Source organism: Acartia tonsa, chromosome 12, assembly GCF_053477335.1.
Source record: "Acartia tonsa isolate MP-2025a chromosome 12, ASM5347733v1, whole genome shotgun sequence".
NCBI classification, from domain to species: Eukaryota; Metazoa; Arthropoda; class Copepoda; order Calanoida; family Acartiidae; genus Acartia; species Acartia tonsa.
Window position 1 is genome coordinate 15,277,222 of NC_137271.1, and position 19,986 is coordinate 15,297,207.

At 33.1% G+C, this 19,986-nt stretch overlaps 1 protein-coding gene across 1 annotated transcript in view; it reads right to left on the reverse strand.

The window, feature by feature from the left end:
* The window catches only part of LOC145333203 (obscurin-like protein 1), a 71,358-nt gene that overhangs the window by 41,912 nt on the left and 9,460 nt on the right, over nucleotides 1–19,986 (reverse strand). Inside the window, exons 9-12 of the mRNA XM_080178349.1 lie at nucleotides 15,479–15,525; nucleotides 14,397–14,475; nucleotides 13,053–13,150; nucleotides 12,162–12,214 (exon numbers count right to left, since the gene is read on the reverse strand). Coding sequence (XP_080034475.1) covers nucleotides 12,162–12,214; nucleotides 13,053–13,150; nucleotides 14,397–14,475; nucleotides 15,479–15,525 — 277 coding nt within the window. The remainder of the gene's footprint in view (nucleotides 1–12,161; nucleotides 12,215–13,052; nucleotides 13,151–14,396; nucleotides 14,476–15,478; nucleotides 15,526–19,986) is intronic.

Consider the following 19,986-nt stretch of genomic DNA (forward strand, 5'->3'; position numbering starts at 1 on the left):
TTATTAGGAGCCCCAAGTATAGCTTTAATACAATGAGGGTGGGGAGGGTCCGACCATCCAAAATTCGTTTATTGTCTTTTTTTTCAGGCGCGATTCCTCTAAGAAGAACCATATCGGTTAGTGAGATCCTTCATAATAGGCACCAAGGCAGCCATCCTGTTACTTTTATATGATAAATAGTTGCTGAAAAACTGTCCAAATCCTCGCATTGATATAAAATTATTCTGGTACTGTCATAATTTAATTTAAATCAAGCTTTGTAGGAAGGATTTCTAAATAGGGAAAATTATTATAGTTGGTTTATGCAATATTTATAGTACAAACTTTAATACATAACTGGGATCTTAAGGGATAAGACAATGGAAGATAAACTGATTTACATTTCAAATGAAGATAACCAAATTACGCCTTCCTTGGATAATACGTATTAATTGGAAAGAGAGAAAGCGAGAGTGAGAGTGAGAGAAAGAGAGAGAGAGAGAAAGAGAAAGAGAGAGAGAGAGAGAGAGAGAGAGAGAGAGAGAGAGAGAGAGAGAGAGAGAGAGAGAGAGAGAGAGAGAGAGAGAGAGAGAGAGAGAGAGAGAGAGAGAGAGAGAGAGAGAGAAAGGATATGGTATAGAACATTCATAAATATAGCACAATAAAAACAGCTAATAAAAAGATAATAATATTAGAATTGAAGAAATGGATTTTTGTAGTTATAGTCAATAAATCATCGCAAATGACGTAGTGCCTTATTTTAGTACTATTTAACGGACAGACGTGCCCTAGTTATATGGTAGCTGCGCTGCTGATAAAAAAGTAAATTATTTCCATTTAACTAATGGGGTCAGAAGCTGAACTACATAGAGTCAAAAAGCTTTTAGTAATTAGCAATTTACAGGGAGGGAGAGAACCATGGTGGATATATTCATCTTTCCTAATAACTCTAGTTACCAAAGAGTTTCAATCATTTTTGTGCTTGTGGGGGGGGGGGGGTTAATAATTTATCATCCCATTGCTCTATCCATATACTAGTGGCTACGCCCCTAGAGACCTCTAGGGGCACTTGAGGAGGGGGGAGTCGAATTTGATAACCCAATTTCTTATTTTAGACTTTAAAAGAAAAAGTAAAAAAAAATTGGGGGGGTGGAAAGTTTTTTTTTTTGGTGGGGGGGTTGCCCCCCACCTCATTTTTAATTTTTTTTGGGGGGGGTAATTTTTTTCTAGGGGCGATTTCTCTTTGGAGGGTGGTGGTACCCTCCCCGAAAATAGTTAAAAACCTTCCCGGGACCTTTGAAAAGCTACCCTGTTAAGGAGAACCCGATCGGTTCAGCGGTTAGCGAGATCCTTCGGTACAGACACACAGACTAACACACATCCTGTTACTTTATTATAAGGATTGAATATTAATAAAACATACAATTTAAAGAATAAGTTCTTCGGTACATACAAATAGACAGACACATAGAATAACATCCTATTACTTTCATAAAAGGAAAGGTTTTCCAATTTATAGTTTAAAATAATATGTAAAATTTATAGATAAATTTGCATTAACTTGTTTCAAATGTACTAAATAAATGCACGATTATGCCGAAAGGGGGGCTTAAGCCCCCCCCCCCCCATGGCATAAACCCTGTTTACGCCTCTTAATAAGTGTAAAAATAATTCTAGATTTATAATAATAAACCAAATAAATGTCAGAGTGGTTTTTGTCAAAGGAAAAAAAGGCTTCCAATTTGGTAATTGAAAAAAATTACGTATAATCGTTTTATGCTGATTGCTATATTTGCAGGGGAGGAGGGAACAACGGTAAAAAAATTGGTTTGTATCATGGGAAGGATTGAACAATTGACAACAAACTATACGGGTCTCAAAGTTTTACAAGTGTTATCTTATTCGTTGGGTCAAAAACTTTGGGTACTTTTATTGACTAGTTGGTTCCAAACTAAAAGTAGGTTTCAAACCTACAGAAGTGGTGATTTATCATTATAAATAATAATTATATGTTTATTTAATTTTCATTGTCTTGTCTTTTTTGATCCCCGAGTTTAATATGTTGAAATATGCGATCGAACCAAAATACGGGTATAGTCCCTTTCATGGCAACGCACATTAAGGGGCGATTCTTTGTATTTTTTACGGTAGCTTTTCTCCTATTTCTAGCCCCTGCGGGGCAAAATGCCTAACCCTGTGGGGCATTCACCTAACCCAATATAACATAACCGAACCTAAAATAACCCATATAAATACGACGAATCGTCCCCTAAGGTGCGTTGCCACGAAAGGGACTATTCCTCAAAAATACATTGTTATTAAATTGAAAACAACTGCATAAAAATGTTGTTTAAATTCTATTTCTACGCTACCTATGAACATAATTGTCGTTTTTTAATATTCTAATATGCTTATTTACGGGAATCAAAGCTTGTTACTGGTAGATGTTGTCATTCTTTTTAAAAGCGAAGCTTTTCTATAATTAGGGTCGGTCCGTACATCCATCCGGACGTCCGTAAAGGTTAGCATTTTTCGTTGATTTAGACATGTTAGAATTATCACATCGATTTCAAACTTTCCATGATGATCCCTATAACAGTAGCATCGCAACTCTATAATCGTTACTAGAAAGTGATGACGATTTTCGAATTTTTAACAACAAATTTAATGTGATATAGTTAAAGGGCTGATCGGATTTCTGGAATACTGATTTCTAGGACAACAAAGTATAATGTTATAAGCGAAGCATCTTTATAATCAAGTCCCAAAAATGTCCTCAAACATTATCCTAAATTTCTTTCGATTTTTATACATTATACATCTGATTATTCAGTTCTGACACTCTACAATTGTTAATGTTCGTTTGTTCTACCGTTTCAGAGCTTCACTTTTATGGATGTTGTCATCCTTGTTGTTTTCTACACGTTTATTTGTTACCGTTCATTGAACTTGCCTTTGAACGTAAAACAATTCTGCAATAAATTTAAGAATCATGTGCAAAAAATCTCTTTATTGTAAAATTCAGGAAAAGTTCCTCCATTTTTTCTAGTGGACCACACAAGCCCCCACCTCCCTTTTATACCTAACTAAGTGTTACGTCATTTAAAGTGAAAGTTTTTAATCTAAAGACATGCTTAACATGACGTTGAATGCTATCCGTTGCGTACGTAACCTTTCCTGAGACAAATTTTGGTTTTAAGAAACGTATTAGCTCTTTTAGATTGGGTTCAGAAGGTTTCCAAGTATTATAGAATTGTGGAGGAAGGAGGAGGGGGTGAATTTAATACTCCCTTTGAATAACAGAATATTACAAAATCTTTTTTGCTTAAATTTAGGTAGTTGAAAGAAATATAGGGAGAGATAGTAATAAGAGAGAGAGAGAGAGAGAGAGAGAGAGAGAGAGAGAGAGAGAGAGAGAGAGAGAGAGAGAGAGAGAGAGAGAGAGAGAGAGAGAGAGAGAGAGAGAGAGAAAGAGAGAGAAAGAGAGCGAGAGAGAGAGAGAGAGAGAGAGAGAGAGATAGAGAGAGGGGGGGAGAGAGATAAAGAGTGGAATGTATAGAGATAGAGAAAGAGAGGGAGAAAGAAGAGGGAGAAAAAAAGAAAGAAAAAAAGGAAGAGAGAGAGAAAGAGCAAAATATAAGAAAAGTAAATATTAGGGACATACTTAAAATTGTTTTAAATGCACTATTTCAATTCTAAAATATTTTTAAAATAGTAATCTTAACTCAATTTTTCTCAAAAGTAGTGCAACTACTCTTTTATTAAGGTAAACAAGTTCGTACATCTTAACAGCATTCTAAATATGAATAATCAAAAAAACTGTATTTTTTTACCATTTTAAAACTCAAAATTTAACAATCTTACAAAAATATAATATTTAGTAAATTATTTACACTTTTTTTTATCTAATAATCTTTGATTTATTTATACTTTTGTGTAAATAAATGCTCTTGTTTTATGATAAATTGCAGCTATATTGCATTTATAAGATGCTATAAATTTCTAAAGAAAATTTCTTTGCAACTGTTAGCATTTGACGTAAAACTGGATTATATAGAATATACAGAAGAATAAAACTTAGTTATTTTTTGTACGAAGGAACAAATTCTTTTATTTAAAGTAGTAAGGTTTTTTGTCTGAGGTGGGGGGGGGGGGTGTTATCAATGCTCAACCACATTTTGTGTGATAGTTCAATTTTATGATTTAAAAGAATGATAGTTATTATGGCATCGTATTATATACATTTTTTCCGCGGATTAAAATAAAAAAAAATATAACAATATCAATAAACCAGTTTTGTTAGCCCCCACAGGGCCGTAGGCCCAGTTTATAATATTGGTTATTCGATCTATTTCAATATTCGTTAAAAAATGTTTCTATTACGATGACAAGCTTGATATTTCAGTATCGCTGAATCTAATCCTGCAAATAATAATTGATTTCCAGGCCATACTAAATAGAAAGTATCTTTTTCTTGCTTCTCGTTCTCTTTCTTGAAGACGAAGAAAGTCCCTCAAAAAAAAACTTTAATTTAAAAAAAATGAAGGATGAGGAGAGGAGAAGTGGAAAAGAAAATCCCTAAAAAAGAGATGGATGATCCCTCATTTTTATGACGTCGCATTGAGCAACTTTCTTCGTCTTCATCTTACTTTTCCTAGCTATTTAACTTATTATACTAAACTTTTAAACTTTTTGACGGTATTTTTCACACAAGTAAAAATTATATATGTAATTTATGTCACCTTGACATTCGTATAGCATTTGATAACATTCGCCGTAAAACTTCTCAAAAAAATGGATACAAATTACGTGGATATATTGACAGGGGAAAATTTGTGTTAATTTAGTTGATATTTTGGACCTTATTTATTGGTCCGTCCATTAATCCAGTAAGAGGGGATGGGGTAATAGAATACTTTATTAAAGTACATGAAAGTCTGGTGTAAGATCCAAATAACAATAAATCCATTAAAACTGCTCAATTTTAGAGATATTGGGATAACACAATGAACCCAGGAAGGGAGAGGAAATTGGGCTTTTTTTTACCCAAGTCCCTAAAGTTTTATAATAACGTCTTCTTTTTTCGTTGGCTCAACACCTTTGGGGACTATTATGTATTTTTGATCTTTAAGTTTATTAAGTCTAGTGTCCAAACGTTTTAACCACTAAATGAAATCTACAGACGGGGTAATTTTAATTTTAATCATCATTATGAATGTAAATTTATTTATTGTTCATTGTCTTATCATTCTTAAACATATATTTTAACATATAAAATTTGAAAATTCTGTGACTGAAAAGCATTAAACCACTTCTCATATCATAATATCTGAACCCTGTTTTTTTAAAGCTTTCTTAAATTCCTATGTTTTTGAAATTCAAAACATAATAATAACAGAAGAAATATATCCATAAGTAGCGAAAATAACAAAAAAACAAACAAAAGATTTTCTAAAAGTTTCAAAATACAGGTCTTGAAATTGTTTTGACTATACTCCTCATTCCCCCGTCAATCGATTAAAATTTGTTTTGGATGTCACACCAAATAATTATGTACTCCAAAAAAAGTAATACTACAAGCTAGCCAAAAAAAAAACGATACAACCATCGCCTACCCTCCTACCACATGAACGAACTGACCAATAAATAAAGACCATATTAGCAACCTAAATTTTACCCTGTCGTCAATATATCCACGTATATTATATCTATTCCCCCTTCCTTAGAGACAAGTTAAAATATGTATATTTGAAAATTACTAGAATCATAATGATTCTTTTTAAAAAGATGATGGCTTGTTAAAGCTTCGCCATTAGAATAAAAATTAGACTATGGGAAGGGGTTAAATAACTATATGTCCCAACCTCGAGGACTCTGTGCCGACTTTCAATTGGGTCTTTGAACAACAGACAATAGAGTAGTAAATATCAACACAAAAGAGCAAATGAAATTTGCTAGCAGACGAATAAGGTCCCCAAGACCGGGGCCAGGTAGTTGTCTGAGTTATACATCTATACTTATTACATTTATTGCTGCGCCACTTAAAGTATTAGAATAGCAATGCAAATATCATATCTAAATTAATTACAGTGTTCTAATTAATAGATATACGTATAGAGACACATATATGTATACTGCAAACGTAGACGATCTTTATACAATTATTGGGTATAGTCCCTTTCGTGGCAACGCTCTTCAAGGGGCGATTCTTCGTTTTTTTTCACAGTAGCTTTTCTCCTATTTCTAGCCCCTGCTGAGGGCTCTAACCCTGTGGGGCAATCACCTAACCCAATACAACCTAACCTAACCTAAAAAAAAACCCTATCAAAAGCCATTTTAAAAATGCGACGAATCGCTCCTTAAAGGGTGTTGCCACGAAAGGGACTATTCCCCAATTATTCAATAATTCAAAAATAAACCCAAGTGTCATATTCAAGTTGCAGACAAGTTTAAGTTTTTACTCTTAATTACTCTTTAATTACTCTCAATTATTCTGGAAGAGTAAAGAGAACATTTATTAAAACAGTTGCAATTGAGAGTCCACACACAGAACACTTCTGGCTTGGGGTCGAGTCTTATTAGACCAATTCAGCTATTTACAGACATCCTACTACTTCAACGAGTTTGCACAGGCAGATATTCCACCCCTTCAAAGTGCATAGTTAATTAATACATTTGTATTAATTAAACAGACAGCCATCCTACTGCTTTGGTGTCCTGACACACGAACAGACATCCCGCTACTTCAGAACTTTCCAGCTTAAATAATCAATAGTTTGAATCATTAATATATTTAACCATTTAACCATTGCTAAATAAAGTATACATATTTAATCATATTTACCCAATACTGCATTTAATCTAATATAAATAAATACTTAAAAATCTGTTTGTATTTTGAATTAAATATTGAATCTACTCTATCATTAACTTGTGTAAGTCTGTCTACATTTCACAAGTGTCTAAGAAAAGGAATTGAGAATTAAATGTGTCCCTAAGATCAAAAAGCATTTTCCAAACATGAAAATTAAATATTCATATTGCATTGACCTATCCCTGATCTCAATTTGATGTCTACTGACATTTTGAAATTTTCTAGGCCAAGGGTAATACTAATATATCTGTCCCTAATTTTTTCCCTTCTCCCCTCTCCCTCCTAATTCTTTTTGTAAGTCTAGCACAGGTGTTTTGAAGTTGAAATAAATTAATAATTATTTATCACATCTTATCATGGACACCCTTACGCGAATATTGAATATTAGGCATGGGCTAACAAAACTGGTTTTAACTCTATGATTTTATTTTAATATTTGTTGAAAATTGTCTGTAATACGATGCTATACATGAATTTTTATTAAGATATATATCCAAATTCTACTAAGAGATTTCAATTTAAAAAAACTGATAATTTGACACGCAGACAAGTTTTTTTTTGAGACAATTGATTTACAGAGCAAAATTTTAAAAAAGTCTAAGATATAACGAATTGTGTTTTAAAGACATATGTGCCAAAATGAATAAATTTTCTTTAGATTTTTGAATTTGTTTTATAGTTATTATCTTATTAAATCAATGTTATTGCTGCACTTCTTATGCTAATACATATCCTTATTTGTCAAAGCACCATACAAATTATATTCCTACTTTTATTTCAGAACAACTGTGTTAGTTTTTAAATTCTATATCCTCTCCCTACTTCTTCCCTCTCCTACTCAAAACAAAAACATTCTTGATTTGCTCTAGTAAGTTATTTACAGGAAGGGAGTGGACAATATGGCTGAATTCAATCCGAATCCCTTTAATTCCCTATAAGAAGAATCTGCCCAATTAACCAGGGTGGGAGGGGACATTGGAATGTTTATTACTCTAGTCCCCAAAGTTTTATAATAATGTTTCCTATTCGTTGGCTTTGAGGATTTATATTGAATTTTGATCATTGTTTCCATTAAATTGAGTGTCCAATCGTTTCAACTACTAATTGTTATCTACAAAAGAGGTAATTTTGTTTACAGCATTGGAGGTGTACATTGGCCATTTGCCATTGTCTTATCCCTTTATATCCCTGCAAAGTAACAATTACGAATTAGATTCATTGTCCTAGTTCAAAATCCTGATTATTTCTCATTTGTAAAAGTTTTGAAAATGTATTTATCTTAAAAGTAAAGCTTTTTGGTTTTTTAGTAGTACATTTTTTTTTATAAAAATCGGCATATAAGATGTGAATATTGCAGGAAAATTTGTGTTGTTAATTTAGGAATCTAACATAGTCATCAGATGTTGGTCAATACGTACTTCCATGGTTCTAATAGCAGAACAAAATATGGTGAACCCTTTTGCGTAACTTAAGGGGAGTGGGTAAGAAGGGGGGAGAAAAAAGAGAAGTTGGTTGTGGAAATTTCTTCCTTTAGAATTGTTTGTCAGAATCACATTCCCTTTTCCCTGGGTGCAAGTAGTACTTCTATATCAATTTGTATAACCAGAGTTTAAAGTCCACTTCTTTTTACTTTACTTGTTAATTGATTGATGTAATAAATTTGAAATAAATATGTTTTAGAAAAAAATACCTTGAATTCTGTTTTATTAGTTTTACAACAAAACAATATTTCCATATTACATTTCTATTTTCCAAAAAAATGAGCCAACAAATAAGATAACTTTGCTATATAATTTTGGGTACTGGTGCCAATGATCCCTTCCTCCCTGGTTTTAGATTATTTTAACCCTCACTATACTCCCCCTTCCTGAAAAATGGCGAATAAACCAAGCGGCCATGATTCACCAATTAATTTCATTTGAAATTGCTGGAAATTTTTGACATTTTTGCGGCGTAATATTGGCGTAAAGCTAGTTTTGTCCTGTAACTATAGGGAAGTGGATAAGAAGGGAGGGGGGAAATGAAGTGGGTTCTTGGGAAATTTTCACTTAGAATTGTCTGTCAGAACCTGGTCCCTTGTCCCTATATAATCCATTAGCGGCTACGCCCCCTAGAGGCCTCTAGGGGCACTTGAGGAGGGGAGAGTCGAATAGGATAACCTAATTTATTATTCTAGATTTAAAAAGAAAAAGTAAAAAAAAAATTTTTTTTGATGGGGGTTGAGAGAATTTTTTTGAGGGGGGGCAGGGTGCCCCCCCACATTTTTAATTTCAGTTAAAAAATAAAAAATAAAGATTTTTTGGGAGGGGAATAATTTTCTTCTAGGGGCGATTTCTCTTGGGAGGGTGGTGGTACCCTCCCTCAAAATAGTTATAAACCTTTCCAAGACCTATAAGAATCTACCCTGTAAAGAAGAACAGCGGTTAGCGAGATCCTTCGGTACAAACACACAGACACACAAGAACACAAACAGACAAACAGATAGACATCCTGTTACTTTAGTATAAGGATAGTAACCAAATATGAATGTACGTACATATGTATACAGGAAAACTAAATTTTAATATTTTTTTAAAACAGTTTAAGAATAGAAACACTTTTACTTTTCAGTTAAAATAACACAAAATTGTGTCATCTATAGATTGTTAGTTTTAATAGTGCTAGCGGCTGCATCTCCAGCATTTAGAGATAGATGTTATATAAAACAACTTAAAACATTCCCAAGATATAAATTTAGAAATAGAATAACCTAAAACCACCCTGGGACCTATGAAAAGATTCCTTGGGAATAGTTCCTTTCGTGGCAAGAAATAGGAGAAAAGCTATCTATCTATCTATCTATCTATCTATCTATCTATCTATCTATCTATCTATCTATCTATCTATCTATCTATCTATCTATCTATCTATCTATCTATCTATCTATCTATCTATCTATCTATCTATCTATCTATCTATTTATCTATCTATCTATCTATCTATCTATCTATCTATCTATCTGTCTGTCTGTCTGTCTATCTATCTATCTATCTATCTATCTATCTATCTATCTATCTATCTATATATCTATCTACCTACCTATCTATCTATCTATCTATCTATCTATCTATCTATCTATCTATCTATCTATCTATCTATCTATCTATCTATCTATCTATCTATCTATCTATCTATCTATCTATCTATCTATCTATCTATCTATCTATCTATCTATCTATCTATCTATCTATCTATCTATCTATCTATCTATCTATCTATCTATCTATCTATCTATCTATCTATCTATCTATCTATCTATCTATCTATCTATCTATCTATCTATCTATCTATCTATCTATCTATCTATCTATCTATCTATCTATCTTTCTATCTATCTATCTATCTATCTATCTATATATCTATCTATCTATCTATCTATCTATCTATCTATCTATCTATATATCTATCTATCTATCTATCTATCTATCTATCTATCTATCTATCTATCTATCTATCTATCTATCTATCTATCTATCTATCTATCTATCTATCTATCTATCTATCTATCTATCTATCTATCTATCTATCTATCTATCTATATTGCCCTTGTAACAAAAAGAGTATTGTTTATTTGTTTAACTAACCGTATCACTTTAACATATGTCTTCTTCCGTACATGATTTTTAGTAGCGGAGCTACGACACAATACAATCTGTCCCGATTTTGTATTACTTTTGCGGAACATTTTTCCAGTTACGTAATTTTTTTCTTTCCCGAAAAAGGGAAGGGGGGAAGAATTATGGACTCATGTTCCGCAAAAGTAATACAAAATCGGGACAGATTGTATTGTGTCGGAGCTACTCTATAATACACTTTGTCTGTCCATCGGTCAGTCCATAACGCTATTTTTAAACGTGAGTTGTCCCACACTTCCGCTTAGTGTAAAGTGTTTTATTCGCAAAACAGACACAATATCAAAATAATAAGAGGGGTTGAATTAATACTGAAAGTTAAGTTGGTGCATTTTGTGCTAGTAATAATGTGAATAATGTGCAGAAATGAATAAATACCAAAATTGGTAAAATCTTGATAGAACTTGTTTGAAATAAGTAAACTGTGAACTTATTTAATCCCTAAAAATTTCAGCCGTCTATCTTGAATGTGAGTCGAGAAAATCAGAAAGTTAAAATAGACAAAAACTAGCAGATAACATTACACCTCTTCTAATGTATATTTAAAGACCATGAAAGAGGGGAGGGTTGCTTTAATACCAATCCAATCTTATCTATGTGAAAAATGCTTGTAAAATCTCATTTTAAGATCATCTTCATTGATGCTACTAATATGTTATATCATAATTATGTTAGCGATTTCCACTCTAGAATTTAGAGGCTATATAACCAAAGAAAAGGGAAGAAAATAACCTAGAATCTAAATATAAAGAACATCCTATAGCATTCCATGTAAAGATTGGAGAATCAAATTGCAGTAATATAATATCTATATCTTAGTGGACAAATAAAACAAAAACCTTTGTATAATAGGATATAACGCTACTTTCAAAGAAACCTCAAGAATTACGGCCTTTTTCCAAATCAACGCACAAACATTGAAAAGTAGTTGCGCTACTTCGAAAATGTTCCTGCGTTTTATACTAATCTAAAGGAATTTCTATTTCACAACAATTGAAATATTTTTGTGGGATAAGCCCTTAGTCTTGACCCCATTTCTTGTTATCTTTCATACAAAGTAGAATGATGTCTGTCTGTCCATCTGTCTAAAGGTTTGACCGTTCGGCCGGCTGTTCGTCTACCCTGATGAAGTTTATCTACTGGTTATGACGGTTTTAGTAAATTTCTAGAGGGTTGGAAAAAACTCCGCACGAACTATTAAAATGATGGTTTTTATTGCTTTTTAATTGTTGGTGTTATCCCCAACCCCCATAGGGGCAAATCCACAAGTATATACTACAAATAAGCTATGTCAGGCTGTCCTCTGTTTATTCAAATGTTTAAATCTATTTTAATAAAGGGTAGAATAGCTATTTGCGTGGATATCAAAATTAAAAGTACAAGATTTAATTCTATGATTTTTATTTTAATATTCGTGGAAAATTGTCCGTAATTTGTTGCCATACATGATTTTTCAGTAGGCTTAGAAATTTTTTTAATCAACTGGATAATAATCGGTTTCGAAGCCATACTAGGAAAAAAAACAATTTTCATCTTAAACTTTTTTTTTTAATGTAGGAAAAGCACCTATTATTGCCACTTATTTAATAACAGAACCTTATTTTATAGAGTAGCTGCGCAACTTCTAACAAACTTACATTGTACGTCCAGGTAGGTTTCACACGAAAGATCAGCTCCCACTAAACTACACCTAAAAAAAAGGATTTTTTTGAGCGAATCTTTTCCAAAAGTTGTTCATTTGGTCGTAAATTACCTCTTACGGGCGAGGCAGCTGCAATGACACTCAGGTTAGATAACAGCCAACCGACACGTTTGATGACACGTCCTTTGTCTGGAAGTCATAAACGTGCATGGTAATTAGCTGCGCCTGTTTTAGACCAAGGTATTCCCCCTACGCTAACTATTAATGTCGCACAGCTGACATAGCTGCATTAGAAACCATTTTCTTTAGTTATGAAGCGGTGATGAGCCGAGATTCAAACCAATCACTCCACGACTACGAGCGGATGCGCTACAGTTAGTAGAACATAGGACGTTATATCAATGTTCCTACTTATATATTGATATCTTATGTATTTAATTCAATAATAGTGATTTTTATTATGTTAATTTCAGCCAAATTAATCATTTTATATAAAAGTATTCAGAGTTAAAAGGCGTCTTAAACGTATTTTTAACTTTTTAATTTAAAAATGTTGTTATAATTAGGTGATTATATTTAATAATCTTAGTTATACTGCCATTTAATTACAAACTAAGGTTTTATGGAGATAATTATCTAAGCTTTTTTATTATTTAAAAAAGCTTGTTAAGTCATGTTTTGTATTTTCCTTAATGATGACTAATAAACAAAACCTAATCATAGAACAGCAGCATTTCTGAATACAGGGACAACACAATGAACAATAAACCAATCTTCCCCCCATATTGGATAGCTCAAAGGGTTTTATATTTATTCTTCATTCATTGCCCATACAAATAGGGTACAGCCTTTTCTGATATCTTACAGGACAATCTATCTAACTAACCTATAGCAGCCAGTGTCGGCATGAAGTGGATTTTTTATGCCAATTGTGAAATTTCCGCCACCTGAGGAAATCTCGTACTTGTCACCATTTTTACATTCCTGAATGAAATTAACTTTATTGTCTGTCTGTTTGTCTGTCTTTTTATCTGTCAGTTTGTCTGTCTGTTTGTCAGTCTGTCTGTCTGTTTGTCAGTCTGTCTGTCTGTTTGTCAGTCTGTCTGTCTGTTTAGCCGTCTGTTTGGCTGTCTGTTTGTCTGTCGGATAGTCTGTTTGTCTGTTTGTCTGTCTGTTTGTATGTCTGTTTGTCTGTCTGTTTGTCTGTCTGTTTGTCTGTCTGTTTGTATGTCTGTCTGTCTGATTGTCTGTCTGTTTGTCTGTCTGTTTGTCTTCTGTTTGTCTGTCTGTTTGTCTGTCTGTTTGTCTGTCTGTTTGTCTGTCTGTTTGTCTGTCTGTTTGTCTGTCTGTTTGTCTTCTGTTTGTCTGTCTGTTTGTCTGTCTGTTTGTCTGTCTGTTTGTCTGTCTGTTTGTCTGTCTGTTTGTCTGTCTGTTTGTCTGTCTGTTTGTCTGTCTGTTTGTCTGTCTGTTTGTCTGTCTGTTTGTCTGTCTGTTTGTCTGTCTGTTTGTCTGTCTGTTTGTCTGTCTGTTTGTCTGTCTGTTTGTCTGTCTGTTTGTCTGTCTGTTTGTCTGTCTGTTTGTCTGTCTGTTTGTCTGTCTGTTTGTCTGTCTGTTTGTCTGTCTGTTTGTCTGTCTGTTTGTCTGTCTGTTTGTCTGTCTGTTTGTCTGTCTGTTTGTCTGTCTGTTTGTCTGTCTGTTTGTCTGTCTGTTTGTCTGTCTGTTTGTCTGTCTGTTTGTATGTCTGTTTGTCTGTCTGTTTGTATGTCTGTTTGTATGTCTGTTTGTCTGTCTGTTTGTCTGTCTGTTTGTCTGTCTGTTTGTCTGTCTGTTTGTTTGTCTGTTTGTCTGTCTGTTTGTCTGTCGGTTTGTCTGTCTGTTTGTCTGTCTGTTTGTCTGTCTGTTTGTCTGTCGTTTGTCTGTCTGTTTGTCTGTCTGTTTGTCTGTTTGTCTGTCTGTTTGTCTGTCTGTCTGTTTGTCTGTCTGTTTGTCTGTCTGTTTGTCTGTCTGTTTGTCTGTCTGTTTGTCTGTCTGTTTGTCTGTATGTGTGTCTGTATGTTTGTTTGTCTGTCTGTTTGTCTGTCTGTTTGTCTGTCTGTTTGTCTGTCTGTTTGTCTGTCTATTTGTCTGTCTGTTTGTATGCTTTTCTTTCTGTTTGTTTGTATGCTTTTCTGTCTGTTTGTCTTTCTGTCATTCCGTCTATCTTTCTGTCAGTCTATATTTCTTTATTTACCTGTCCATTGAAAGACCATACTCCTGTTTTATTAGCCACAGTCAACTTTGCTGTGAAGAAAACAGTTTCTTTATGTCCCTCCTGTAGTTTTACACCGTAAAACATTATTTGTCAGGGCGGGAGGGGACCTTGGGCTTTTTTTACACTAGTCGCCAAAGTCTTTTAATAACGTTTTTTTATTCGTTGGCTTAACAACCTTGGGGACTTAAATTGATTTTTTATCAGCTGGTTCATTTAGTTGAGTGTCAAAACGTTTCAACCACTAATTAAAATCTATCTACATATGGGGTAATTTTGTGTATCATCAATAAGGATGGGCATCAATTTATCGGCCATTGTCTCATCCCTTTGGATTATTTGTAGTTGAAAATAGCGCAGCTATTCTTTCTACAGGAAGTTTATAGGAAATGATCTGAAGCAGCTTATATATAAAAAATAACATCATGCAATGTAAATTACCAATGATAGGCCAGTATATATTTTACCATTGGTCAATTTAAATTTTCCTCCAAAAAATTCGATGTGGTCGACATGTCATTTTATGGAAACCGCCCATGGATTATAAGCTAAGATGAATGAACCGAGTTTTAATAATAAGAAAATAATGAAAATAATGTAAGAAATATTCTCTATGGAAATCTAAGGCAATTATGATAGAAAATAAGGGGATGCAGGGATAGGATAATGGACGATAAATTAATCTTCACCTTAAGTTTATTGTGTGAAATTGTGCCCTTTGGAATCTTAAGCAAGGATCTAAAGCAACGTTCTTTAATACTTACTTCTATAGCTCATGGACTTTGGAGCATTAAAGTAAAATAATAAAGGGGTATGTGGTTAAATTATTGTACGTCCCCAGTATTTTGAATCTGTGCCGACTTTCATTTAGTGTTTTTGATTATCAGCCAATAGCGTCGCAAACATTAGTGCAGCCAAGTTGCTACAAAAGAGCAGCAAGTAATTTGCTAGCAGACAATAAAGGTCTCCAACCTTGGATCCAGGTAGAAATCTTAATTATATTTCTATTCTTTCACATCTATTTTTGGAGCTACTAATGCTAAATATTATGATTGTTCTACGGTTCCTTTATAAATTTTGAACGGGGAATTTCTGACCAGTAGATTGGCACCTGAAATAGATAAGTTTAGTTTAAATATAAGTAAATTAAATATAAAAATGAATAACCACTAAAGGGTGATTTTCATTATTTAAAAAGCATTGCTCAACTTAAACCAAATCTAAGATATTTAGAGTTAGTTTTCAGTGATCTAAAGACAATGGCCAATAAATTGATGTACAATTACATCCCAATGATGATACATAAAAGTATCTCTTGTGTAGATTAAAATTAGTGATTAAAAAGGGGTATAGTTTGAACCATCAACTTAATGAAAATTTGTTGGATTAACGAATAAGAAAACGTTTATATAAAACTTTGAAGAACGGTGGGTTTTAGATCAAAAAAAAAGAATTTAAATAAAAACTTTTTGTCAATTATACTGAACTTAAAAGGGGAAATTTTACTAAAAATAATGGAGATTTATTATTTGTTTAACATTGTGTTGTCCTTTAAGATCCCTGACAATCTTATTACATAAAGTAGTAAGCGTTTTTTGCCTGTCCCGAAGAATCTCGCTAACCACTAAACCTTTAAAGTGAAGCTTCGTATAGGTCCTGGGAAGGTTTTAAACTATTTTTGGAGAGGGTGTCTTTTCCCCTCCTCCCCCCCCAGAAAAAAATATATTTTAAAACTCTTTTTAAACTAAATTTTTAAATTCAAAATGGGATGAGGTCGACTTTTTTCTCTCCTACCAGTGCCCCTAGAGGCTTCTAGGGAAGTAGCCGCTAGTAAATATAGAAAGAAATAAGATATATTTGATATTCTATTTCAGTATTGAATTGAAAGTTGACAATTTTATGGATCGTTTGCTTTCATGAATATTTTGAAAACATATTTTCAAAAAAAAATATGGATGACAATATCCACAAAAGCAAAGCACAATGAATTCAACAAACGTAAAAATGCACAAATGACATGGCTTTGGTTTATAATCTTATCCAATTTAAATGTAGTTTTTTTTGTAATTTTGCAGAACTCTAGCATTAAAAATATATTTTTTAGTAGCAAAGATACTCTATAATTTAAATTGTCATGTTTTTCTGTCTTTTTGAAACTGTTAGTGAGAAACTTGAATATCTCAGCTGTTATTCAAAACAGACTGTTAATACATATGTTTTTCTCTTTTACTATTTGAGCCCCTACGCCCCTTGAAGCCTCTAGGAACACTTAAGGTAGGATGGGGAAAAGTCGACCTCATAACATTTTAAATTTGAGTTTCAAAAGAGTAAAAAAAATATTTTTTTTGGGGGGGGAGGGGTTAAGACACCCTCCCCAAAAATACTTGTAAACCTTCCCAGGACATATAAGCTGATTCACTGTAAAGGAGAACAATTTCGGTTCATCGGTTAGCGAGATCCTTCGGGACAGAAAAAAAACGCTTACTACTTTTTATATTAGGATAATACCTATTTTTTGGTGAACATTTTGCTGGCCAATGCACATCTACTCTAGAAATCATATTGTCCGTCGGTCTATCATACTGATATATATACATATATATTTCTCAGCTGTTATCAAAGATAAACTTCTAAAATTTCAACTTACTATGTCCGACAGTTTTTCTGTTAAGCAACCTATTTCCTTTCATTTTCTTTGCTTATTTTCACATTCAAGAGCTTCGCTACTTATGGATGTTTTGCAAAATAGCTAAATATGATTAAGTTAAAATTCAATTTTGTGAATGTTTGATGTCTAAGAAAGTAGGTAAAATATTCCTAATTAGTGGCGTCTTGTTACAGCTATATTGTGGCCAAAATGTGTTTTAAAGGTCAAATGCACAATTTTTGAAGATGCGAAACTTTCATAAAACTTTGTTAGAAGCATTGAATGTTTAAAGCCTTGTAAACATGAAAAAAAAAATGAAATGTAACATCGTTTTGCTATTGGAAAATTGCCGAGATCGCGGCATAGTAAAGACATTAAAAAAGGACATGTGCTATGTCAGGACCGTGCATAAAGTAGGAAGAATACGTTGACCATAAAAATACGCAGCAGGCTTAGGCTTACAACATAAAGGACGCGCATTCAATGAATTGGTTATCTGTTTGGAGTTAATTTCCTAATACCATGGTTGTTGGACCTGTAAATTTAATTGCGCTACTTTAAATTTAACTTTTCTTTAGTTTTACAAATAAAAGTAGAAATATGATATGTTAGGCTTTTTTACATTTTAGCCAAAAAAATGACAAACCCCAAACTGTCCCGGTTGAGCAAGACGATCCCTGTGACGTCATATAAAAAGGGAAGGGGGGGAAGAAAATCTCTTCCCTTTTCTCCAATCTCTTTTGAAGAGATTTTCTTCCCCCCATCCCTTTTTCTTACCCGAAACGTATATGACGTCACTGGAATCGTCTTGCTCAAACTGGGACAGTTTGGGGTTTGTCTTAACTTTTCTTAAGTTTTACAAATAAAAGTAGAAATATGATATGTTAGGCTTTTGATAGTTTATACATTTTAGCCAAAAAAATCTTATTGCAAACAAACTACTTAATAATGTTTGTAGGCCTTATTTGAAAATATTTCCTATTTGACGACTGAATATGGCTAAAAGTAAAATATTTTCTTTTGGGTTCAAATTGCTTTAAAAATACTTTTTTTTTGTAAAAGTCAAAGGATTTTGATCATAACCTTTTTATGTTAAGAAATATTTGGTGGATATCTGAAGAAATACAGAAAATTATTGAATTGGTACGAAAAAAAAATTATGATTTTTATTTTAATATTCGTGGAACATTGTTTGTTATACGATGTTTTAATGACTTTTCAGTATGCCTAAAAACCGTTTCTAATCCAGAAGTGACAAAGCCATACAGAGGAAAATATATAATTTTAGACAAAGCCTAAATTGTGTTAAAATTGTGTCAAAAATGATCCATGTGACGTAATAAAATGAGGGAGATGAGAAAAGAAGTGGAAAAGAAAACCCCTAAAAAAAGAGATGGATAATCCCTCATTTTTATTACGTCACATGGATCATTTTTGACACAATTTGGGCTTTGACTAATTTTACGGTAGGTATGTGCAAACTTTTTTGCGGATTTGCAAACACATACAGCTTTTATGAAAAAAAAGTGGCGGCTTTTTCCCAGTCAAGTGTTACATTTCACTAAAAGGAAAACGAAAGTAAAGAAAAGTGATGTCTATTCTGGAAAATGTGATAATCATGTTCAAAAAGACATAGCAAAAATATAATTATAACATTAATCAATCATACTGAAAAATCATGTATAGCATCGAACTACGGCTATTTTCCACGAATATCAAAATAAAAATCATAAGGTTAATACCAATTTTGTTAGCCTGGGCATTCGGCTCCTCGGGGTTAACAAAACTGGTTTTAATCTTATAATTTTTATATTTTAATATACGTGGAAAGCTGTCTATAATACGATACGATAAATAACTATTTTATCATTAGACTACAATATCCCCCCCCCCCATCTTTCACTATAAACATTCCGTTTCTTACACCCATAAGTTTAACCCGCTAGCTTAAATCATTTATTTTTTAGTAAAATTGTGTGTTCGTGTTCAAATTTGTTTTCTCTTGTGTTTTGTCCGCCCTTGAGAATTACGAGTTTACAATTTAAATGGACATCATCACATAAAGGATACTTACTGGGTTCATAAACTAAGAGATAAATATTTCAACTTTTCAAAATATATGGCAGTTAAGAAAATGAAAAGTAACAAGAAAACCTTGGGGATTAACAAATTTGACATTTTATAAATTGAATTTTAATATATCTATCTAAGCAATAAACTTTTTCTTAAGTTGGAAAACTACATGGCAAAAAACATATTTATATAAGCAAAATTCGATTGAAGGGGGGAATTTTTTTGTTTTTGGGGGGGTTGTGGGTGTCCCACCTCCAAGAAAATAGCCTAAAACCTCCCTAGGACCAGTAGGTAAATTCCCTGAAGAGTAGAATCCGAGCGGTTCAGTGGTTACTGAGATCTTAAGGGACAGACGGACGGACAGACAGACGGTCGGACAGACAGACGGACGGACGGACAGACATCATTCTACTTTGTATTATAGATAAATAGTTGTAAAAGATATAAGTAGATGACAGACAGTCTAACGCGCCCTTAAAAATAACATCAAGTGTTTTGCTAAATTGAATTTTAATATATCTATCTAAGCAATAAACTTTTTCTTAAGTTGGAAAACTACATGGCAAAAAACATATTTATATAAGCAAAATTCGATTGAAGGGGGGAATTTTTTTGTTTTTGGGGGGGTTGTGGGTGTCCCACCTCCAAGAAAATAGCCTAAAACCTCCCTAGGACCAGTAGGTAAATTCCCTGAAGAGTAGAATCCGAGCGGTTCAGTGGTTACTGAGATCTTAAGGGACAGACGGACGGACAGACAGACGGTCGGACAGACAGACGGACGGACGGACAGACATCATTCTACTTTGTATTATAGATAAATAGTTGTAAAAGATATAAGTAGATGACAGACAG